Below are 25,750 nucleotides of genomic sequence, written 5' to 3'. Positions count from 1 at the left end.
GGCCAATAAAAACCACGTAATGCACGCACGTGATCACCACATGTTGCCGTTACATCGTGCTATTATAATTTGTTTTAGTTTTGGGAGTCGTTAGATTGCTTTTGTGCATTTCCTAACTATATTTGTGTCGTAAGAAATTAGTTCGTCTCCTGTCACACCAACAAAGGCAAGAAAGCGAATAAGACAACCTGAAAAATGGAAGAAAAACGTTGCAAAACGTCTAAGATGAAATATTTTTGTGAATAATTCCATTTCCCAGCCGTTGTTAAATTTTAATATTTTGTTTTTCGTTTTTGTTAAAATTTGAACCCATTTCAGTAGTTATCTTCATAATTATTTTTTGTTGTAGATATTCTGCGAAGAATATGTCAGAATACCCAACATGTGGTCACAATTCAAAAACATATAAGTGCTGCTTGCTGAAATTGAACGACATACAAAAATTTCATAGCTTATTCTATAAGACCAAAGATAAAGCGACTCAAGATGCCTTCATTTTAAAATACTGCACTGTGAATCGTACTGTCCGTCATCTGCCGAAAAATGAAAAGCATTCTCCAAAGAAGCACCAGGTAAAATGTTTTATCCGTAATTTTTTATCCAAGGAGAAAGTTCCAGTGTGCCAAGCAGCTTTTTTCAATGTGCTAGGGATAACAAAACACAGGCTTTCCTATGTGATAAAACGATTTAATGAAACAGGCAAAGTACCGATTGAACGCAGAGGTGATGATCGAAAAACTGCGAAATATCGGGATAAGCTGGAAGGAGTGCAAAAGAATGTATCTTCCATCTGAACTCAGCGTCTAAAATTGTATTTAATGTACACTGCTCAGATAATTCAATTTAAGACTGCAAAGAGATCGTATTTTCGCTATATATTTAACAGAAAATACAATTTGAGCTTTTAAACTCCAAGAACAGACGTTTGCTCAAAATGTTTAGAGCTAAGTGAACGCATTAAATACGAGAAAAATGAGCAATCTAAAATTAAGCTAACTACTGAAAAACGGCTTCACAAACTTCGAGCGAAAGCATTTTTCCAATTTCTTCAAGAAAACAGAGAAGACCGAGTCATTTTGTCGTTTGACTGCCAAAAAATTTGGTCCTCCTAATCACAGTGCTTATTACTCAAGGCTTTATTTTTATAACTTTAATATTGTTGAAGGTTCCTCAAAATTGCCACCTTCAAAGGAAAATATATTTTCATACTGTTGGAATGAGGACGTGTTTGGCAAAGGATCAAATAAAATTTCCTCTGCAGTCTTTCATCGACTCAATGACACTGATTTTGGCAACATGTCAAAGAAGGTACGACTGGTCGCCGATGGATGCAATGGCTAAAATAAAAACTCGATAATGATTGGTATGTGCTCCAAATGTTAAATTACTAGAGTTAGTTTTTCCTGTAGTTGGTCACTCATTTTTACCATCCGATACGAGTTTTCGGTCAAATTGAGAATAATTTACGAAAACGAGAAGTAGCAACGACACCTAGCGAATACAAGGAAATTATTTCCGAATTTTCTACGGTCGTTGATATGAAACAAAGCTGTGTTTACACCTTCTTAAACCAGTAGGAAATGGGGAATTCAGTTCAAGGAATGTAAAAGGTACATTTTAAAACGATGTAGGACAGGAAATGTTTTAATACGAGGTGAACTTCATTACAAAAACGATTTCGGATATATTGTAAATATCACACGAAAAGGCAAACAGATTAGCATGATCAATCCAGAAAAACTTATTCCCGATGCTCCCAAAGTAAATAATTTAAAACTGCGTGCTGTGCGAAATCTTTTGGTTTAGACTTGACCCAACTACTCGATCAGTTTAACTACTATAAAGAGCTTTTTCAACGTTATGAACAAGAAGCAAACTAGAACTACTTTGAGAATCCTGTTCCAGAGTTAGAGTCAGTCGAAACCTGTGAATATATACCCGAACTTCCGGATATTTTAGTTTAACTGAAATGTATATAAATTGTTTACATATTATATTATTGTTTAATATCAAAATATATTTTTTTTCACTAAGTAACCGAGTCATGTTTTATTAGTTCAAAACTATCAATATCCTTATAAATCATTTTCATAGCCGTCAATCTCAAAGCATTGCAAACAAAAACGGCAATCTCCAAACTAAAATATAAAAAAAAATTAAAAGAAATAATTTCTTAAGCTTTTTCTGTAGATCCGATCACAAACCGAATTTTAAATCATTCTTCATCAGTTATTGTTTAAATTTAATTTTGTTAGTTTCTACAGTTTTTCGCGGTTTCCCAAAATTATGGAAATGGGAGATTGCCGACTTTGATTTTACACCCCTCATTTTTGAAACTAAATAAAAATTGGTAAAAAGTGTCCTTGATTTTTTGGAAACTGCAATGCATTAGTGACAACTAAAAGGAACTTCTTGGATTCTAATTCTCTCCCTGAGTACTTCAGTAGATTGTTAATTTAGATTGTTGAGACATACATTTTCTTACGGTCTAAAAACTGTAACTCCACTCTGTTCGATATAGTTTCCTGGTGATGGTATTCACACTTACACTGTATTCACTTTAGGTATCACTCAATTTTTTTTAATCGGAGAGAAATGTAGTTCAATCTCATTTTTTTTTTAATATTCAGGCTTCGCTTGACAAGACGATTTAATAAATATTTCCAACATTAAAAATATATTTTTTTATACCGACTTTATTTATAATTTAGCAAATATTATTAATACATCATTTTTAGTATTATGTGTATAGTTTTTATTTTTCAAATAAATCCACTTGTGATCAATGATACATTGGACTCAGTCAAATAAGAGCACACTACACCGAGGAACAAAAAATGTTTGTTGTTACATGCAATTGTGTAAATAATTTGGGGGTATTTCGTACTCATTGAATTCAAATCTGAAATTTTTCAGAATTTTCCAATTTACGAAATTTTTAATTGCAGAAAAAATCGATAGCTTACAGGAAAAAAAATTCATATCTGAAATCAGCAACCTCAAATTAATATGTTTGTATAAATGCACCAAATTTTTTGTTCCTCTGTGCAATTTATAGCGGTTCGTGAAGTCTGCTCGATAAAATAATATTTTAAATGTACCATGTTGAAGAGGAGCTGGACCAAAGTGATAGTGTGATTAAAGCCTTAATCATCTGTATATCTGCGCATCAAAAATAATTTTCATTGTCAAAACGTTTCTGTCTTTCTTTGTTTTTTTTTGTAATAGCAACGAAAATGATTAAAAAATCTCATTAATTCGTAATATCTTTATTTGATATAATTCATTTGACAACTTTATTATTAATGTGATTGCTAGTAACTGTTTCCTGGTAACTGGTAAGATGATCTATGAATCTGCGAACTTTCAATTCAAAATAATATTAAGAACTAAAATAGAAAACATTGTGAAATGAATGCAGCAAATAAAAATGGTAAAAAAGTCTTGTTCTGCGGCGCTGTATTTGTTGATTGATTACGTACAGGTCGACCATCATATCTGTGCAGGTGAGTTTCTTCGGAATTCCTAGATCCAAAGATGCGCTGAAGAAAGGGGCGAAGCAACGCGTCTTAGATTTTCAGAGCGGTAATTCTTATTTTTTGACTAGTGTTGTTAATACAGCTTGAAATAGAATATGGAACTTACTTCTAGACTTTCAAATTAGATATTAAATGGACAAACGAGGGAAGATATCGCTAATGTGATTAATTTTATGTAGATTAAGCAAATAATAACGAACCCCTTATCGCGTTAAAAAAAGGCCGTGCAACTAGAATAAAATTGCGAACTGTTCAAAAAATACCCCAAGAAATGAGAAGAATTGAAGATGGCGAATAAAAAAATTTTCTTCTTCTTCTTCAGCTTTTCAGAAGTCTCTGTTCCTTATTTTTCTTCGCCACTAATTTTTGTCCATCGTGTCTTCTTCACCTAAACCTTTCTCTCTCAAGTCCTCAACAAACAAAAGAATATTCTACGCGTGACCAAAAACATGGCTCCTAAAACACAATTGGACGATTTTGATATTAATGCTTTACGACGATATATCATTGACTATTATACCAAAGCAAGTGTCATCTTGACAAGAACCAGAAACTTATTTCAACTGTAAATGATTCAAATTATATTGAATTTTGGTGAATTATCAAAAAAAAATCACCCAAATTTATAAGGTCAGCGATTACGTTCCGAGACAGTTGATAAACATCTTTATATAACAATTTTTTTATAATTTTGTAGTGTTTCACTTTCAATATACCCTCCTTCCGTATACGCCCCTCCAAGCCGGCTCCCACTGTGCGAATCGGTGCTGCAATCATCTTGCAACAGACTGTTGAGTAGCTGCGTCGATTTGTGTTTTATGTCCTCTAATGCCTTGACCAAAAATATTGAAAAGTGAGGTGATAAAAGCTATAGATCAAATACCAGTCGAATTTTTAAAAGTTTTTACCGAGAACAACCTGAATGTAGTATTAGAACTGTTTAATAAGATATACGATACTGGTCAAATTCCATCGAACTGGTTGAAATCTACATTTGTGCCCCTTCCCAAGAAATCGAATTCTAAGACGTGTAGTGAATATCGCCTTATAAATTTAATGAGTCACACCCTTAAAGTATTCTTGCGTATTATTCATTCCAGAATACGAGCAAAATTAGAACACAGCATAAGTAAAACACAATTCGGTTTTAGATGCGGTTTTGGAACTCGAGAGCCGCTCTTTGCAATACAAGTCTTGATTCAAAAAAGTCTGGATCAACAGAAAGATGTTTACGCCTGTTTTATCGACTATGAGAAAGCATTCGATACTATCAAACATGACAAACTCATAGAACTATTACATCTTACAGGACTTGACACTAACGACATCCAGATTATAAAAAATCTATATTGGAATCAAACAGCCCACATGAAGAATGGACATATGGTGAGTGAAAACGTAACCATTTCGAGAGGGGTTAGACAGGGCTGTATTCTTTCGCCACTGGTTTTCAAGCTGTACACGGAACGAATATTTCTAGAGGCACTGGAAGAGTACAACGAGGGCATCAAGATTAATGGCGTACCAAGAAGTAATTTTCGATATGCAGATGACACTGTTATACTGGCCGACAACATCGAAGATTTACAGATGATGCTAAATAGAGTAAATACAACTGGCAACCAATTTGGACTGAAGATCAATAGAAAGAAAACTAAATTTATGGTGATCAGTAAAAAGAACATTCAACATATCGACCTGGGACCGATTTAAATATCTGGGATATACAGTAAATGATAAGTGGGACCCAGATGTAGAGATTAAGATCCGAATTGAAATAGCAAGATCCAAATTCATCAAAATGACAAAGCTCTTAAGCAACCGCCACCTAAGCGTTAACCTCCGATGGCGCGCCACGAAATGCTACGTACTCTCTACGTTACTTTACGGAGTTGAAGGGTGGACGTTAACAGCAGCAACTATAAAGAAGTTAGCGGCTCTAGAAATGTGGCTGTATCGACGGATACTGAGAATACCTTGGACAGAGTGACCAACACAGAGGTATTAAGACGAATGGGTAAAGAGATGGAATTGTTAACAACTGTTAAAAGGAGGAAAGCGTCATACCTGGGCTATGTGTTCCGTAATGATAAGTACAGTCTGCTACAGCTTATCGTGGAAGGCAAGATTGAAGGTAGAAGAGGTTTGGGCACATACATGCGGCACAAAACAGAGAAACCTATCGTTTGATGGTCGCCAACCTGCGGTAGCAGACGGCACAAAAAAAAGAATGACGGGTTTGACGACGAGTTGCTTTCAAGCAGGATTAGATTTTTAGAACAGGTAGAAGTCGCATGATGCTAAATCTGGCGAATAGGGCACGTGTTCCATGACTGTGTCTACATTTCGGGCCTTTTTGCGAATTTTTTCTCATAATCTTCTAAATAGTAATATTGATTAAATATCTGCCATTGCATTAAATTTGAACAGGCTCATATTACTTTTTTTTTTGGCTCTCCGAGAGTTTTGACTCTTCCACTGCATAGATTGCCGCTTGGTTTCAGTCATATTGAAAAATCCATGTACCTGCAAAGTCATGACCCTTACCAAGAAGTCCTTTTCGATGCATTAATGTCTATGTTCTTAATTTGACAGATTTTTTTCGAATATTTCGGTTATATTTTGAACGTTCTAATTACTTTTTGAAGTCACAAGTTGCTCGTTATCTGTAACATCCTTCCTCACTTTCTTAAAACGTTTGTACCACTTAATAACTCTAGCACGGGATATCATTCCCTCCCCCAAAGCTGCAAAGTTTCATATCTTGCCGAAGAGGACTTACCCGAGATTTAAAAAAAAATTTAAATTCACTCCTTGCTCAATTTTTTTATCAAACATTTTTACGACGCGAGCAGTTTTTTACCTCCATTATTGCCGATTACAACGAGACTGTTGGTTGCGGTTGCTTGTAATTTTTACCCAAGATCAAAAGATATAGATAGATCTAAACCTCGACCATTTCATTATTCTCGTTACACAGCTGTTTAAAAAATCAGTCTCAGAACTTAGCCAGATATAGGTTAGGTATGTTGTCGTTTTGGATCCACGTGTGTTTGTATACCAAATGTTTACAAATATGAACATTATAAAATCTAAATTTCACCCAAAACCAGCAGATATGCACTGCTAATTTACCATTAACTGTTGTATAAAAATTGGTACACAGATTTATTTTCAAATAGATGTGGCACGCTGACTTACACATTATATATCCGGACGATTATTACTATTGCACATTATCAATTATTGTGCAATATATTGATGATAACTTGAATCTTTAGGAACTCTTGCCACGATGACTGAAAAGTTAGACATCGCATCACAACGGTGACCGCTTATAGGGGAAGTTTAATTTTACAGTTTTTAGCAATAACAAACAGTAGAAATATTTCAGTGGTAACAATTTTATAATTAAATAAATATTAAGTAAACGAAATATAGTACGACTTCAATAAACCAAATGTATTATAAAATACCGTAACAATTTTTTATTTTGTGAGATAACATTATTAAATCAGATGCTTCTCTTTTATTATGGTGTTTGAACAGGTCTTGGAAAAATCCTTATTGCACTAACGGTTCTGTACTTTATCCATATCCGGCGCTAGAGGAAAAGTGAGATGGAACATTTTTTAAGCTTACGCAATAAGAAAATAGTTTTTTGCCGTTCTTTGTTCATTTATGATTGTTTTTTTTTTTCGTGGAATTTATGGCTTTGGCGAGAACCAATTAGCCAGACTATGTTAGATTGAACCATTTTTTTGTGTAAAATGTTTCATAGTATCAGACCTGAGCATGATGTATTCATTTGTTTTGTTAGTAATATATAAAATGTGTAAGGTGTTTATAATTTTTTTTTTCCGCGCTAGGGCGTCAACCCGGTTCATCCCCTCGGAGGTTTCAGCCCTCTTTGTGTGCTTTGAATTGCATACAAAATTGGTTAGTAATTTTACAGTTTTAGTTTACAGTTTATGATGTGTTGATGAAGTACATAAAGGATATCATTATTTCCTGAAAAAATAATACAATTTAGGTCTATTGGAAGGTTTATCTTGTAGTGAATTAAGTTTTTATATAGTTTATTAATGTTTACATTATTTATTGGACATTCAAGTAAAACATGTACTAATGTACCCATTTTACCACAACTACACCGTGGATCGTCTGTAATTTTCATTTTGTGCTTATAATAAGGTGTTAGTGCATGATTAGCACGTACTCGATTTATTGTGGCGACAAAGTTTCTGTTTGGTATTTTGTGAAACCATGGTTTTCTGGGAATTCTTTGCTGGTGTTTACAAAAGTTTGTTCCGGTTGTTGAAGCGTTGTGTAGGTTTTGCCACATCTCATTTATTTTGTTTCTTTGGTTTAAGAATAGGTCGGACGGGGGTAGTTTAAGATTTAGTTCTTCTCCTGATGTTGGGGCTGTTTTTGCTAAGGTATCTACTATTTCATTACCTGTTATACCTGCGTGTCCCTTTACCCATAGATATATGACGACTTTATTCTTGATGTGGATCTCATTATGTAAATACAGGATATTTGCTTCAATATGATTAACTGATCTATTTATGTTTACTTTTTTAAGTTTATCTACTGCACTTTTGCTGTCCGTACATATTATGAATTTGTCGTGGTTAGAGCTGAGTATGTATTTCATAGCTTGCACAATTGCTGTTAATTCTGCAGTGTATATGGAAGCTTCCTTTGGTAGAATAAATTTTTTGTCAGTATTTTCTTCAACGTGGTAAAAGGCACAGCTGGTATATTCTTTTGACTTTGATCCATCAGTGAATATAGAATCATAGTTTGGCCAGTATTTGTTTTTTGTTTCGTTAAACTTTGTTTGATTGAAACTTGCTACTTCTTGACTTTCAAAATAGTATGTTCTAATTTCACGTGAAAAAATTTGTTCTGGCGAGTAAATTAGAACCGGGGGGAGTTGGTTGGAATAAAGTATATCTGTAATGTCAAGTATTTCTGAGAAAGTTTCTACTATGAGGGGGGTTTTCTTGAAGTGCCAGTATCTATGGGTCAAAACTTGAACTGTTAGTGATTGTATACTATTGAGGTAAGAAGTTTTTTTGGAGATGGTTTTTATCATAAATTTTCTGCTCAATAGTTGTCTTCTTAGTTTAAGAGGAGGTTCCACAGCTTCAGCTTCATTTATGATTTCTAAAGGAAGAAATGTAATTCTTAATTACAGTATACTCCCTCTATAACGAACACGGTTATTACGAGGTTTCGCTTATAACGAGATACATTAGATGTCCCGTGAAATTTCTATTGAACTATAACCGTCTATAGCGAGGCAAATTTGGTTATAACGAGAGATATATTATAAATAAGATCCAAAAACGTGTTTTTTACGTTTTTAGTCCGGTCGTGGCTATAAATAAATACCTTTTCAAACAGCCCCTCAATAAACTTAACTGCAGCCCGCAATAAACTTCTTTACAATGAATAAATACAACTGTTTCACATCTTTAGAAAATATATGATAGAATGATACTGGACCATTTAAAGCAGTTAAAAATGACAGAGTTCTTAAAATTGCAGAAGCAATAGTTTATGTTATCCTTGAAAATACGATTTATACATTATGTAGTTGGAAAAAAATTTAAATACAGCTTTTTTGTTCTAATATATTTCATTGACAATAAACGTAAATAACTTTTTTTCAAAAACGCCATTCAAACAATATTTATTAGCATCTTATATTGCTCCGAATGGCTTCACTATAGGAAGTTAATGGTTTAGAAAACTACAGATTCATATGTATGCACAGTATTATGATTATCTGATATAACGAGATCGGCTTATAACGAGGTAATTAGTCTGTCATTTTAGTTCTCGTTATAGAGGGAGTCTACTGTATTAAGAAATATCTCATCTTCAGTCCGTTGTACACGAGGACTAAACAGTAATTTCCAAAGGAATTTTTAAATTGTGTGACAACGTAACGAATCAGCCCAATATTACTATCAAGTGTTAAACTGGGTTAAATTACCGAATTTTTTCCCATGTTGAAAAAGAAACAGTCTTGAATTAGCCGATGCATGTAACATTTCATTTAGTTAATGTCAAGAAATTTTAATGCTAAAACTGACTGTTCGAACCTGTTGATTGAGGAGCAAAAACAACAATAACTTTAGATTTATCAGGACCTTCTTGAAACGGTAAATTTATGAGTATTTTATTCTAGTTTTCCATCCCTTGCAGCAATAATTGCCATTTTTTTGGTTGCATTTTACATTAATTATCTTCTTTACTACGTCTTGAACAGCATATCTTTCTCACTTGATATCCCTTAAGTTTTTCTATAGATCTGAGTGTTACCCCCTCAATTATTCTTAGGAACTGTTTTATAAATCTGTACTGGCAGGAAATATAGATCGTATGTTTTACTTTTTTAGAGCCTTGAATACAATTGGAATCCTGCACTGGATATCGGGATAAGGGCTTCCTCAATTTTATATATGAGGGTGGATTGATATAAAACTAGCCTTTGATAAAAAAAAACAAGTTTTTTGGAATTAAATCGATTTATTTCTCAACATAGTCCCCTTTTAGCTCGATACACTTAGTAAGACGATGTTCCAATTTTTTTATCCCATTAGAATAGTACTTTTGCTCGAGCTCTTCAAAATAGGCCGAAGTTTCAGCGACGACTTCGTCATTTGTTGCGAAACGGCGTCCTCCGAGCCATTTTTTTAGGTTTGGAAACAGGAAAAAATCGCTGGCGGTAAGATCTGGGGAATACGGTGGGTGTTCAACCAATTCATAGCCCAATTCGTGTAATTTTGCCGTGGCGACGGCCGATCGGTGAGCCGGTGCACTGTCTTGGTGAAAGAGCACTTTTTTGCGTTCCAAACCGGAGCGTTTTCGACGCAATTCGGCATCGAATCGATCCAATAATGCGGCGTAGTACTCACCATTGATTGTTTTTCCTTTTTCCAAGTAGTCGATGTGGATGATGCCTTTCGCATCCCAGAAAACAGTCTCCATCACTTTGCCGGCCGAATGTGCACTCTTTGCCTTCTTCGGCGGCCCTTCGCCGCGTTTGCGCCACTGTTTCGACTGTTCTTTGGTTTCCGGTGTGTAATAATGCACCCAGGTTTCATCAACGGTGATAAATCGGCGAAAAAAATCCTTCGGATCGCGCCGTATCATCGCCAAAAGCGTCTCCGAAGTGGTCACACGTTTTTGCATTTGATCGATTGTCAGCAAACAAGGCACACATCGCGCGAATAGCTTTTTCATGTCCAAATGATGGTGAATGATGTTGTGTACGCGTTCGTAGGAAATGTTTAGGACCTCTATTAACTCGCGGAGCTTAATTCGACGATCTACCATAATCATGTCATGGACTTTGTTGATCATTTCCGGCGTGGTGACTTCATTTGGCCTCCCGGGACGCTCATCATCAAAAACACTCGTACGACCACGAACAAATTCAGCTTTCCAAAATTTTACTGTTGCTAACGAAGGTGCAACCTCACCATAAACTTCGTCCAGGTCGGCTTTGATTTGCATATTCGTTTTACCCTTTTTGTGGAGGAACTTAATCAGCGAACGATACTCGACTTTTTCCATTTCTCCGAAAACACAAAATTTGCTTGCTTTTGACGGCTGTAAAAAACCAAACTAATTGTTTTTAAAACTTAAAATTTTGACAGACGTCTTGTCATGAATGGCAAATGTCAACACCGAAACCAATTCGGTATCAAGTAGCGCCATCTATCAAAGGCTAGTTTAATATCAATCTATCCTCGTACAATAAGTAGTTATTTTTAGAGATTCAGTGTATTCGATTATCTTCTAATGTAAGTGTAAAATTTTAATATGAAATATATATATATATATATATATATATATATATATATATATATATATATATATCTATTTTCAACTGTACTTACCTGAGTTTGGAAGGGTATTCCCAGGTTAAGATGGACAAAATGCCTTTACTTCCAGAATTCGATTTTTTTCATTTTTTTAAGTTCTGTGATTAAAAAAAAACGTTTTAGATGGTATGGCGAGGGGTGGCGGGTTAAAATTGCACTGATTCTTACTTTTTAATCACATAGGAAATAAAAAAAAATGAAGAAAAATTGAATTCTGTGAGGGCATTTTGCATGTCTTAACGAAGGGTACCTTTGTATGTCAAGTTAGTAAAATGTCAATTATAAATCATTATTTCATGAATAGTATAGAAGAAAGTTAATACGATAAAACGGTCTGAGCATCGACCGTTGTCGGAGCATTGTGTTCAAGTGATACCTATATTATAACAGAGCCATATTAAGGTGTTTTCACTGCTGCGACCGGTGTTTTCGAAAGAAATATCTGAAGAATTGTCATGAAAAAACATGAAATAGTTGCATGTAACAGTTAATCTTTTATTTGGATCAAAAAAACTAAAGGTAAAAAGAAGAAAACCTAAAACCGACCTAGACAAAGAAGATAAAGATATATTACATAGAACTATTACACATACGTTTACTATTGACCAAGTTGTGCCAACAAGGCCAAATATTTAAAAAAAAAAAAATAAAGGAACTGGATGTGGACTAGAACTTCAACTGGAGGTGGAATAGAATCTCTTCAGGAAATAGTTAAGTCAATGGGTTTTCGTTGGAGGAAAACAAAAACAAACAGAAAACTTTTAATGGAAAAACATTATATTCGTTCCTTAAGTGTCTTATCCACATTAAATCAAAACGTAAAAAAAACCGATAAAAAAGATCGAATGTATTTATGGATGAAACTTATATTCATAGTAATCATACTGTGGATATTTGTTGGGACGATTATTCCAATGAATCATCATCAATATTATTTGTTCAAGCTGGCGGTGAGGCATGTTTTATTTCGAATGCTAAACCTATTGTTAAGTCCAATACGACAGCATGGATGATATATGATGAATTTCTAAAATTATTATAAATGATTGTTGGTAAAAAAATTCCAAACTTGCCTCCGAAATCTGGGCTAGTAATTGACAATGTTCCTTATCAAAATGTTCAAAAGGATAAGCACCAAATTCTAAAGCAGGAGACAGATTATGATGATTGATTAAGGTTGAAAAATAGTTACTTCGATCCTAGTATGTTAAGTGATATAATATTGTTAAACTCAGTAAGTCAACATTTAAAACCTTCGAATGAGTTACTGCATCATGGCTTTTTAAAATATTTTCATAACAGAAATTTGGTAGAGGGATTGTGAAGGAATGAGGGTCCCAGTAAGAGATAAGGAAGAAGTTTTATGGTCAGAAAATTGGAGGAGTACTCGAAAAATGGTCTAGAAATAAATTTTCAGAAAACAGAATACCTAACAACAACAGAAAAATCAGTAAAAATCTTGAAGTAGACGAAAATCAACAAATAAAAAAAATAAAAAGTCGACTGGGCCAAACAAAACAACAACGTGTATCAATCGGTTGAATCTAATATTCGGCTGAAAATATTTTCATAACAGAAATTTGGTAGAGGGATTGTGAAGGAATGAGGGTCCCAGTAAGAGATATGGAAGACTTAAGTTTGATGGTCAGAAAATTGGAGGAGTACTGGAAGAATAGTCTAAAAATAAATTTTCTGAAAACAGAATAGCTAGCAATAACAGAAAAATCAGTAAAAATCTTGAAGTAGACGAAAATCAACAAATAAAAAAAAATAAAAAGTCGACTGGGCCAAACAAAACAACGTGTATCAATCGGTTGAATCTGGTGTTATGGGACAGCCAGATTAGAAAGAGCATGATAACAAACATTTTTCACTCAATAATCCTTAGTATGAGATTGACAGGACAGAGATAGATTGCGACAAGGGTTGAGAATAGGAAGAAGCAACAGCTGTAGACTTCTGTAGTAATCCAACTTAATAGTTCCCCATATATGATTGGTGATGTGGTTTTATGTGTTTTAATTCTCTCACTTCATTCACATTTGAAATCTCCTCAGTGTCTGGCAGCAAATATTGTTATCAAAACTAATTATTTTATTTAACCTTTTTAGTGCGGCATACTTATAAACAAGTATTTATGTGCCGCTCTACCAATATGATGTACTTAACAAGTTATCTCCTGTCACTGTCAGTACGAACTACTTGTATGCAAGTGTTATGAAAAATTATTGGTTATTGAGTGCTAACTACTTGTTTTCTAGTGCTGTAAAGGAAGCGAGTGATGTGTTGTGTGACAGAAAAATTCCAATTAAGCTGAAAAGAAAATTCTATAAAACAGCCATAAGACCAGCTATGATGTACAGAACTGAATATGGGACAGTTAAAAAAAAAGAGGAACAACGAATGCATGTAGCGGTAATGAGAATGCTTAGATGGATGAGTGGAGCAACAAACAAGGATAAAATTAGAAATAAATATATTAGGGGAAGTCTAGGTGTGGCACCAATTGTTACCAAGATGAGACAGCATAGGTTAAGATGGTTTGGTCATGTTCAATGTAGACATTTATCACCCAATACCAGATAGGAAGAATTGCTAATCTACAGGTTCCTGGAAGTAGTAGGAGACGAAGACCAAACAGATCTGGGGGGAGACGCTTAGGCAGGACATGTCGGTATAGCATATTAATATTGATATGTCCCAAGATAGAAACTTATGGAGAAATGTAAATAGGGAAGCCGACCCCGCATAGAGATAAAGGCAAAGAGAATGATCATATAAATATACATAATATAACTATCAATTTCACTATTTCTGTTAATTTATAAATCATTAGTAATTTGTAGCAACCCCATTAGTCTGTATTTATATATTATTGTCCATGCACCATCAAAATCATCTGTAATACTGGCATGACTGTCTTAAAAAGATAGCTGTAATGGTCAGCGATTAACGTGTAGGGACTGCCGCACTGAAAAGGTCAAGTTGTAGTACTAAGGCAACAATAAATAAAAAATGTTAATTGTGAATGTCACAATTTCGTAATAAATACTAAAATTAAGTAAATATGTACTGCAGCATGGCAGGTTAAATACGTTCATAATCCTTAATGTTAAATAAAGATTTTGATGCTAAGAACTATTGGTATTAAGGGATAGTTCAGATACGCTAGAATCTGCACTGAGACAAAACGCGACAATTGTGTTCAAGCACATACAGTGTCTTTGTTTAATTCCAAGAAGAAAAGAATTATATACTTCCTCTATAAAAAAGACACGGAAAAAGACAGTATCCAGCGCACCCAGTTCTATGCTAACTGCTCACACATGGCCAGTTTATAACCATATATCTTAACTTCTGGAATTTTAAATCAAAATTCTATAACTATTTAAGAATGTCAATAAATTAATTTGGCGAATTAGTTGGAAAGAACAGTAAACAAATTTAATTTTTTGATACCCTTAAATAAGATCAAGCAAGTCAGAAGAAAATCAGATTATCTTAGCCCCGATATGGGCGGTTTCAACAGAGAACTGTCTAGGCACGTTATATTATTATATCCGCGGCATCCACCATCCACGCGAATTTATTTACCAGCGGTTGAGTGGCGACTACCGCGCATGTGCATGATCCAGCGGTCTGTAACGAACGCCTATTACGCGAGTTTTGCACCCGCGCGAATTCCGCCGTGCCTGAACTACCTCTTTTAAACAAGTCTGATATATAGCAGTCATCTCATAACCTCAGCATAAAATAAATATATGTTTCTAGTTATACTCATAGCAAATATAAACGGGCATATGCTCTTTTGTTTCTGAAACACAAACAAAACGTTTAAAATAATAAATGTGTCTTTTAGAAATAATTTATGTTCTATATTTTGCAGCTGTGGCAAGACGTTTCCATCTGGTGGCTCAATTCGTGCCTCTAGAAACCGAAAATCTGTCAATACGTCGAACTTATTAGCATCTGGAAACATAAAAAGAAAATAGAGATGTCTAAGATAACCGGGGGTTCTCCTTAGGGGATTACACAAAAGTTATGTACAAGTATGAGTTTATATTTGTAGTACAAAAATTGAGAATGTTAAAACTTTGTTTTTGTCGTATTTTAGTACAAATGACCCACTGTTAAATTGAAAATTGCTTTCAGGGATGTTAGGAGCTGGTGTAAAAGCATAGTTCGAACAGTCTAGTACAAAACCAATTCAACCATGTCTTAAAATGTGTACAATTGTTAGCCAGGAAGAACCAACGCCCCATTCTTAATAAAATGTCCAAATATTGCTGACAAATGTATGGTATTCTTAACTAAAGTGTTGTGTTGTGATCGATGTCAACAGCATTAGAGTAGGAACAGAACAAAAAAGGAAATATGTGCTGGTTCTTCCTAGCCAACACATACTGTAAGTTGTCGATAATATTTCAACATTTACTTATAACAGACACAATTCTTAGTAAAATCATATGATTTATCATAACCTAACATTACAAACATTATTTTTTGCCAACTTTTGACAATTCTCAGTGTATTGGATGAATCTTGTCAGTTTAGTAAATGTGGATTACTGTTACCTTTTGTAATACATTGTTTTTTATATAACTATTAGTTACATTTTAAATCTAAAGTCTTGGTAAAGTTAAACAAAATAACTGTAACCTGTACTGTTAGAAAAGAAGTGTTTGTACCAAAATTATCACTTTTGAACAAAAAAAATAGCAAAAATATTCTTCTTCTGTGAGTGCTCTTTCATTACTAAATGTTGGCGAGCATCATGGCAATGCTTACTTTACTAGGAACGTCAGGGAAGAGCTTTATGGTATGTGTTTAGAATTATGTTGTTAGGTTCTTTAGCCAGGAGAATCTATGAGTAGCCAAGCATGCCATATTCACAGGAACTTGCATCATGTGACTTCTATGTGAATCCCAAGTTGAATTCTACATTAAAAGCAGCAATATTTTAGTCTGTTGAAGATGTGAAAGAGAAAATAACATGGGATTTGTAGGAGCTTTCAGAAAAAAAAATTCAACAATTTTTTTAACAATAAAAGATTGAGCTCAGAGTTTTATAGGATATTTATGAAATGAAAATAAAATGTTTCACAGAACCAATCACCTTATTTAATACCTTATATACATAATAAAACCAAACATGGGGATATATTTTGAAGATTAGTGCAAAAATTGATCAGTCTGATAGTGCAAAGTAAATATCAACACAATCACAAAAGATTTTAGTCAATACATGTTATTTAAATAAGTTTTTCCATAAAACCATTAATCAATCCTAATCTTATCTTTCAAGGTATTAAACTGTGAATAATCAATATTCTGCTAAACAATAGACAATTTTGTGTAGAATAAATTCCAAAATGCAATAAAACCTTATTTCATTCAAATTGCACATATAAAAAGCAAAATTGTTAATAATGTTCGCCTGTATTTTTAATAACTGAATATTTCAGTCAATTTACTTGTGAAAAATCAATCTAAAAACACAAGAATCGATAAATATAGACAACAAAAAAATAAAAAAGAAATTCAAAATAAGGAAGTGATTTGAGATTAATTTGGCCTTCAATAGGTTGTATTATATAAGAACAAATTGCTTCCTGTATTCATACATTGTCATCTAATACATGATATCTGCCAAAATTTCGAATAAAAACAGCAAATAGTTTGGTTTCCTCAAAATCAGTTGAGTTCTGTTTTTTTTATATTTACAAAAAGAAAATTATCATTCAATTAAACTACCTTCACTTGTAGAAATATGAATTACTACATATAATTATTCCGGGAAAAATAGAACGGAAGCTTGGTCCTGAACAACAAAGAATATCCTGGCTCAAGAACCTCCACCAGTGGTACTAATTAGATCTGCTGTGGATAAAGTAAAGGTCATGCAACTGGTCACCAATGTTCTTGGAGGACAAGGCACTTTAAGAAGAAGAAATCTGAGCTGAATTTGTTCCTAGTTGTAAGAATGCCTTAGGTGATGAATGTTCAGAAACTGTCAATAGCTACAAAAATCCTTACTTTATATGATCATGGCAGTTTGTGGAATCATAATTAGTGATTTGGCATAAGCTGTAAACATACACAGCATGCACAAAGTTTTGGACACGAAAAAGTTATCACACACATTAATTTTATTAATAAATTAATACAAAATATTTTTGAGTTGCAAAAGCTATTATTCACATATATTAGTTTGGCACAAGCAAATTACAATATTAAGTATTGGACCCTTCACCAAACATTAAACCTGTGCAACTATTTCTTGATCTTGAAATAAAAAAAGGCTAGGTTGCATTGTTTTGCAACAAACAAAGAGGTGATAACTGAAAATTCCAACTATTTTGAGGTCTTTCACCAAATAACTTTCCAATTAAAATAACAAAAATTTGAAAATCATTGTTTTTTTACTTAGGCGAGATTAAATTCAAACCACATGCATAGTATAGTTATATAACAAACAATACAAAACACATCAGATAAGTATGTATACAAAGCATGTATTAATACAAAAAACTAAAGAAATTAATGTTTTAAATATTATGGAATGTAACAAAATAAGCCTGGATCAAGAGTTTCCTATCAATATAATAGATACACTAATTAATTCATACTCTGAATAGAGTACTTTCTCTCTCTCTCTCACACACACACACACACACACACACTCACTGGCCGGCTCAGTACAAACAATATAAAAATATAACCAGAAGAATGAGCTAAGTGACCAGTATAAGGGCCCCATGAAATTAAGACTAAGAAAAGCTCTTTTTTGCTGTTGACATAAAAAGAATGCCTATTACCAAAAATATTAATAGTATGTTCAATATGAGTTAAACAGAGAAGAAAATTATTCATCACAAGATATGAAACCACTAAATATCAAATTCTATCAAGCAAGTATCTTTCAAGCAAATTTCATTAATCTGTAAATGGAAAATTATAATACTATAGTTGATTCACCCACTCCAGTTCCAACTGTCTAGTTAATTAAGTAATCATTTTTTGCTACTTTGCTTAATAAGACTATTAAAAAAAAACATAGCTGAGCAGATGGACTACATCAAGATTTCTCAAAGCTTGCTAGTAATTTTTTTAATGTTAACTAGACTTAACAAACTTGTATACATAATATCAATCATATCAATCTAACAATCTTTGATCAATCTAAATTTGAAATCTTTTATCTATCTAACCAATAGTAACATATTTTCATATGTGGTAACAGTATATTATATTTTATTTTTAAGGTACTCCTTATATAACACATTTTGTAAGAAATGCATAATTTGTGCCTAACAAATGCTAAATCCACAGGATTTTATTTCACATTTTACACATTTACCATATACATCTAATAAAATTTAGAATATCAGTTTGATTATACCTAGGGAAGACCTAATTAAATATTGGTTGGTGTTTTCAAAAAAATTTGGTTATTATAATTTGAAAAATGTCTAGGTGTGAATCCCCATATAATAATGTGTAAGGGTCATGTATATTTCAAAATATTACTCATACTTGTACACACATTATTTAACTTAGTTATGTTTCCTACCGGGTAGCGAACGGCTACAGTAATGTCACTAAACAGCTATGCCAAGACTCCATTGAGGCAACCAGGCCGATCTCATTCTGGAACATCTCAAGCAAGACATCTCACATTAATAGCTTATCCCGCATGAAAAGTCAATCTCTCATAATATAAATTATTTTAAACTTACTTGCTGGATCAATGGGTATCTCGGGGATTTCTTCTGTTCCTGGTGCAGGAGGTTCATAATCCATGGGATCAGGTTCCATCTCAGGTTTTGGTGAAAGTTCTGGTTCAGCGTCTACCGGAGGTTCCGGGTCCACCGACATGGGAGGTGGAGGAATTTGGTCAGGTACCGAGTTTATTGGCATAGAGGGAGGCATAGGGGGCATAGGAGGAGGCGGTATGCCGAGGGCTTGCATGCTAGGTGGTAACATGGGAGGTAAGGGCATAGCTGGGGCTAAAACTGAAGGGGATATACCAGGAGGTGGCAGTATTGGTGGTGGTGCACTAATAGTTGGAGTAGGCGGATGCTATAAAAGAGTCGATTAGTGTCTTACAATTACTTAATTATTATATTACTTACTGCTTTTGCCGAAGCACTCATCATAAGCCGCTGTTGTTGAAATGAGGTCATCATCTTGTTATTTAGATGTCAAGATCAAAACGAATAAATTATAAAATTATAAATTACCGCAAACCGAAAATCGATTGATGATGCATGTACCCACAAACACAATACACAAAATGGCGATTTTACTTTATTTTACTGCTTTTAGGATGCTACAACGCGCAAACGCAAACTCAAATGTCACTTATCTTCCACATCCACATCAGTTATTGACCAATATATTTATCAAGCCAGGATTTATTTTCTTTTTAAATATCACTTCTTTTCTAAATATTATTACTGTTACAAACGATATTATCAAAATATTTTCAAACATAGTACAGGATTAGGATTTATAAGAATTAAGACGATCTCAATTTTGTTCTGTAAGAAAAAAGAAGTGTTTTTGCAATTCTGTAATCTGTGTCTCTGTGATTTCTTTAACTTCTTTGGTTATAGTGCGACCTAACCTTCAAATTTACCGACGTCAAAACAACGTGCTTTGTGCTTTGCTTTAAATATTAAAAACGTCTTAGAATGGATGTTGAAGTGAGGATTACCGATTCCCTAAAAGTTTGTGCCATTTTTATATTAATTTTCGACCTAAATCAATTATATGTTTGTTCCGTTTTTATGTAGGTCTTGCTAATTTTAAGAAAATAACTATTTAGCTAGGTATATACCTAGAACTATACAGTTTGGAAGAGATTCACGGAGTAAACTTTTAAATTTTGTGTATTATTATTGTATTATATATTCTTCGTTTATTAGTTTTTTTGCCAAGTTTATTTACAAATATTCTTGTTGTAGGGCAAAGGATTATATGCAAAGAAAGATTTTCCTAAAGATGCTGTTATTTTTCAAGAAGATCCGCTTGTGTCATGCCAGTTTTCATGGAATGCTGAATATAAATACTTAGCTTGTGATCATTGTTTAAGGTAATTATAGCATAAGTTTAAATATGTAGTGTTTTATTAAGAATTGTTGAAAAGGAGTTAACTGTCAAAAAATACTAACTATCTTATTAATTTCTTTTCACCACTTTCTTTTTTAATGATTTAAAGAGGAGAAAGAAGGAATTAGGTAAACCAAATGAAAGGATAAGGTAAAGAGAAAATAAAAAAATTTGTTTCAATGAAAATACTAACAGAAACCTGTAAATATGCTATAAAACCATAAAAGTGAAACCATTATTACAAACTATCTCTCTTTTTTGTTACAAGAAGCACAAAAAGAAATTAGTTAATCCAAAGAAACAAAATGTTTTAGACCATTAGAAACTGCTCATGAAAATGCAACTCGTTTAGCTGGCCATCCAATGGTATTACCATATCCAGAGTGCTGTTCAACAGATAAAAGTAAAATAGTATCCTGCCCTCATTGTTCTACAAAATACTGCTCAGAAGAATGTAGAGTAGAGGCGTACAGTCAATACCACAATACACTATGCCATGAAAATAATAGCAATCATCCTTTGGAAAGATTAAATGATGCATGGAAGTAAGTATTGTTTATTAATTAACCAGATGTATATGTTTCCTGAGTTATTTATTTGTAGAATTACAATTTTGTCAAATATTTTTTGGAAATAAATAACAAATTATAAAATAAACTTTTTATGATTGATTTTTAAACTCAAAAAAAGAAAGACTAAAAGTTTGAAAGACTAGTGAACTCAGAAACAAACCAAAAATTGTTTTGCAACATTTTTTTTTGCCAATTTACTTTTGTAATTCAGATAGGTTGGAAATTGATGACAATTGCAAATTTTTTATTGAAATTTTGACTTCTAACTTGAAATTATTTTCAAAATACAAGTTTTTGTTCAGTTGTTGTTTGCTTTAGCAATAATATCCTTTCAGAGCTTTTTCTGATATTGTATATTTGTTCTTCCCTATTAACGTGAAACTTTAATGATATTCTCTTTATAGAAAAGTGCATTACCCACCAGAAACAAATAGTATAATGCTAATTGTTCGTCTGCTAGCCAGAATTAGACAGGCACCTAATAGGGATGCAGCCATTGCACAAACTTTGCAATTTTGCCATAGAACCATAAACGAAGATGCTGATTTAGCTCACAAACTCTTGGGAGACAAATTTGCAGACCAACTAAGCTTGTTGCATAGCAGTTTGGTTGCTGCTATTCCAAATGATGGTATTGAACAGTTTTTGACTTATGAAGGATTTTTGAGCATGTTGGCACTTATAGGTAAGGCATCTTGGACGATTTTCACATTTGGTCCCATTGAAGATAGCTACAAAGGAGCTGTGAATTAAATTCACAAAACAAATTTTTGACGTTTGACTGTGTTGTCATGTCTTTATAATGTATATGTTGTAGGCTTCAATTACAAATACAGAAGCTTTCAAAAATACATTTTTATTATATTATTATATGAATTATGAAATTTTTTTATTTTTTTATATACAACACAAACGAATAAATACTCGTTTCTTCTCATATAAATTGCAGTTATTATTACAAAATTTTTTTGGCATTTGCCTTTGATAATAAGCTAATAGATTTGGCAATCCTCAGACCGCTAGTTGCCAGATTGTTACAGGTGGTCACCAGATATCTGTGGAAAGTACCTGAATACTATTCTTATTATTTTTTGAAAGAATTTCTTTTTTACTGTTAGTTTGTTAACGTTCTATTGGATTTTTATTAATTATAAATCACATGCTATTTCCCGATTTATTAAAAAAACATGGCAACACAGTCAAGAACCAACATTTCGTTCTATGAACTTTAATTGACAGCTCAATTATAGCTATCTTCAATGGGACCAAATGTGAAAATCGTCCGGCATCTTTGTTATTGACTTAATTGTCGTAATGGACAATCTTAATTGTCACAATAAAAGACATTATATTTACCATATGTAACATACTTCAAGTATTTGTATTTATATAGGTACAAATGGACAAGGTGTAGGAACAAGTGCAATTGCCCAATGGGTGGCAAATACAGAAAAACTGAACCTTCCTGAATCAGAAAAAGAACTATTGGACAATTTTATAGAGCATCTATATCTGCAAATGGATGAAAATGTGGGAGAATTTCTAAACAATGAGGGAGTAGCATTGTACTCACTACAGAGCAGCTGTAATCATAGTTGCGTTCCTAATGCAGAACCCAAATTTGTATATAACAATCACAGGTTTGTACAACTTCTATTTATTGATAGTCTAGCATTTTACTGCCTATTCTTTTATCTGAAGTTCATTACATATGCTCGATAAGATTTTTTCTTTGTCATAGTACAACTGTTTAGAATTTTAGTAAGTAAACATTTGAGTTAATATTGTTTTTTATGAATTTTTGTAATAAAACAAATTTTTCATTAAAATTAATTTTTTTTTATGATAAATTAATGGAAATAACTCCCTACACTCTACATTATCGTTCTTTCATAATTCCCTTCATTCTTTACTATCCCAACAATATGGCAATGCTGTGCGAAAATGTCAACGCGAAAAGGAAAATATCAATAAAGTTTCATTTTTTTTTTTTTTCACAGGCTAAGTTTAGTTGCAACGAGGGACATCAAAGAAGGGGAAGAAATACACATAAGTTACTTAGACGAATGCGCGTTAGGGAGGTCCAGACATTCCAGGAGGAAGGAGTTAATGAAACATTATTTGTTCATGTGTCAATGTCCCAGGTGTGAATCTGAAGCAGACGAACAACCCGATGTGACAAGTGAGGAAGAAGACGAAGAGGATGATGTTGATGAAGAGATGAGTGATTAAATCAGCGTTTTAATTTTTATAAGAAATGTTATACTGCAGAAAAGAATCTAAGTTTGTTAATCATTATCTGAATTAAATTTTTTAAGTATATCTTTTTTTCATTTATCTGCAAGAAATAATGTAAGAGAGAACATATTATGATAAACACAAAAAGGAATTATTATTATATAAAAAATAAGGGTAGAGGAGCAAGCTCCTATTATGCCCAAAAAGCAAAAAAAATTTCCTTATAAAACTAATACCAATTACAAAGTTAAGTAAAGTTAAACAATTAAGTACATCATACATAACAATGAATAACTAATGTGGTCCGAAAATAACACAATCCTATAAATAAAATAAAGCGCTATCAAGTTTATTTTTAAAGAGTTAAGAGTTGCTGATATGGTGTCTTTATCCAAATTGTACCAGATATTAAGTATTATATTTGGCAAGAAGTTCACCCTGGAACTTGCAGTAGTTTATTCCCTCTGTAATTTGTAACCATGGCCTCTTAATCTTTCGTTTTGATTCAAAGTGAATATGGTGTTTAGGTTCCCAAAATTATGTTAAAATATGGAAGGACATAATTAGGTCACCTCGAAGATGTCGCTGCTCGAATGTCAGATGAGCCATTAATAGTCTATCTTCATAGTTAGGTCTTACACGGCCATAAGCCAGTGCGGCCGTGTAAATGGCTGAACATTTTTAAGTAGGATTTTATTGCGACTGAGATCTGGATTCCACACTGGCCTGACAAACTCAATAATAGTTCCAACGTATATTGAGTAAAGTTTACTAACAGAGGTTAGAGATATACATGTAAAATATTTACGGATCAAAAACAGTTTCGAGTTTGCTCGTTTACACACCGAAACTATGTGATCAGACCAATTTAAGTCGCTATTCGGAACGGATGAACGGAATTCTGTGGGACCAAACAATATCTAAAACGAACAAACAACTCATATACAACACCATACTTAAAAGTATAATCACATATGGCAGTGAAGTTTGGCCAATGAAACAAAGAACATAGAAACTGTTACTAGCAACAGAAATGGACTTCTGGAGAAGAGCAGCAGGCAAATCAAGAAGAGATCGGATACCAAATGAGAGAATACGTGAAATGATGGGAGTCAAGCATACAATCGTTGATGACATAAAAACAAAACAGTTAATATGGTACGGCCATGTACAGAGAATGCCAGATGACAGGATTCCAAAACAGATTTTGACGTGGACACCACAAGGGAGAAGGAAAAGAGGAAGGCCGAGAAAAAGCTGGAGAGAGGGAATTGAAAAAGAACTAGAGGAAAGAGAAATCCCTCCAGGCCTATGGCTGAATAGAGAAGAATGGCGGTTAGGAGTCGGAGAACGCTGTAAACCGATAGTAGTAGTAGTGAAAGATATATTGTCAAGAATTTTAGACAAACGTTGGCACATTATTTAAGGAATGGTATCGTTAGGTTCATCTGTAAAACCCTGAGAAAAGAATAACGATAAACATTCCGAAGATTCGTTACTCGAAGAACATAAAGACCCGTTAACTTTTTGAAGTAATGGTATGGAGACTTTAGAAGATAAAGATGTGAGAATGTACCGATAAACTTTTTTACTATTACAACTTGCAATGATAGATTCTTTAAATTCTGTTCTTAACTTTAGCAAAGATTGTTTGACTAGGTTAGAAAAATTACGGTGCTCGAGAAAATCATCAGATCCAAGGTTTTAGTCGATTTCTGTATAGCTGCCGTTCAGTTGTATGATCATAAATTGTTGTAATAGCGGTATGAAGAAAAGAGCCCCACATTGAAGATGGATCAGAGTGATTAAGAAAAACAGATTGCCAGTTTAACTGGGATAAAACTGAATTTACATTAAAGAAATCAGTAGTGGCATACGTTACGAAATTATTTTTGCAAGGCGGTGTTAAACTAAATTGAATGTGAGCGTGAATAAGCGAGTGGTCAGAAAGACCCACAGGAGAGGACACTTCAAGTGTAGAAATTAATTGATCGTCATTTGTGAAAAATAAGTCTAAATTGGATCGATGAAATTAAAAATAATATTAAACAATCTCAAAATGGCAGTCATAGAGGAGATAGATGTTCAAATACTGTTTCTAGGTGCGATAATAACGATTGTTTTGTTGTTTCTAATTGCTTGCAAACACTTCTTGGGGCGTAGAAAAGTAATATAGTTCACAAAGAAGCTTTTTTAACTGCTACATAACTTTTTAATTTTTAGAATTTTATTGGTGTTCTTTCACATGAAGAAATACAACTTTATAGTAATTATAAATTCACCAAAAAGTTTTCTTACTCTTAAGTAAGTGCTTACTGTTAGATTTTATAAATTAATTTTGTTAAAGCTTAATTATCCTGTATAAATAAAAAGCCAAATT

At 33.2% G+C, this 25,750-nt stretch overlaps 2 protein-coding genes across 3 annotated transcripts in view; one reads left to right on the top strand and one right to left on the bottom strand.

Moving 5' to 3' along the window:
• Positions 1-19,775, bottom strand: part of hfp (Poly(U)-binding-splicing factor hfp) — a 63,130-nt gene extending 43,355 nt beyond the window's left edge. For both annotated transcript variants that reach the window (XM_072534141.1, XM_072534140.1), the window contains exons 1-2: positions 19,582-19,775; positions 19,186-19,528 (exon numbers count right to left, since the gene is read on the bottom strand). In XM_072534141.1, the coding sequence (XP_072390242.1) occupies positions 19,186-19,528; positions 19,582-19,635 (397 nt within the window). In that variant the 5' untranslated portion in view covers positions 19,636-19,775. The remainder of the gene's footprint in view (positions 1-19,185; positions 19,529-19,581) is intronic.
• A 251-nt stretch (positions 19,776-20,026) lies between these two features.
• Smyd5 (SET and MYND domain containing, class 5) lies at positions 20,027-23,454 on the top strand. The gene is made up of 6 exons (XM_072534142.1): positions 20,027-20,178; positions 20,416-20,543; positions 20,875-21,105; positions 21,537-21,817; positions 22,526-22,772; positions 23,133-23,454. Exons 1-6 carry the CDS (start codon positions 20,143-20,145, stop codon positions 23,362-23,364), a joined length of 1,155 nt encoding a protein of 384 aa, XP_072390243.1. The 5' UTR covers positions 20,027-20,142; the 3' UTR covers positions 23,365-23,454.
• The last annotated feature ends 2,296 nt before the right edge of the window (positions 23,455-25,750 follow it).

Source organism: Diabrotica undecimpunctata, chromosome 6, assembly GCF_040954645.1.
Source record: "Diabrotica undecimpunctata isolate CICGRU chromosome 6, icDiaUnde3, whole genome shotgun sequence".
NCBI classification, from domain to species: Eukaryota; Metazoa; Arthropoda; class Insecta; order Coleoptera; family Chrysomelidae; genus Diabrotica; species Diabrotica undecimpunctata.
This window is presented reverse-complemented; position numbering and strand designations above follow the sequence as displayed.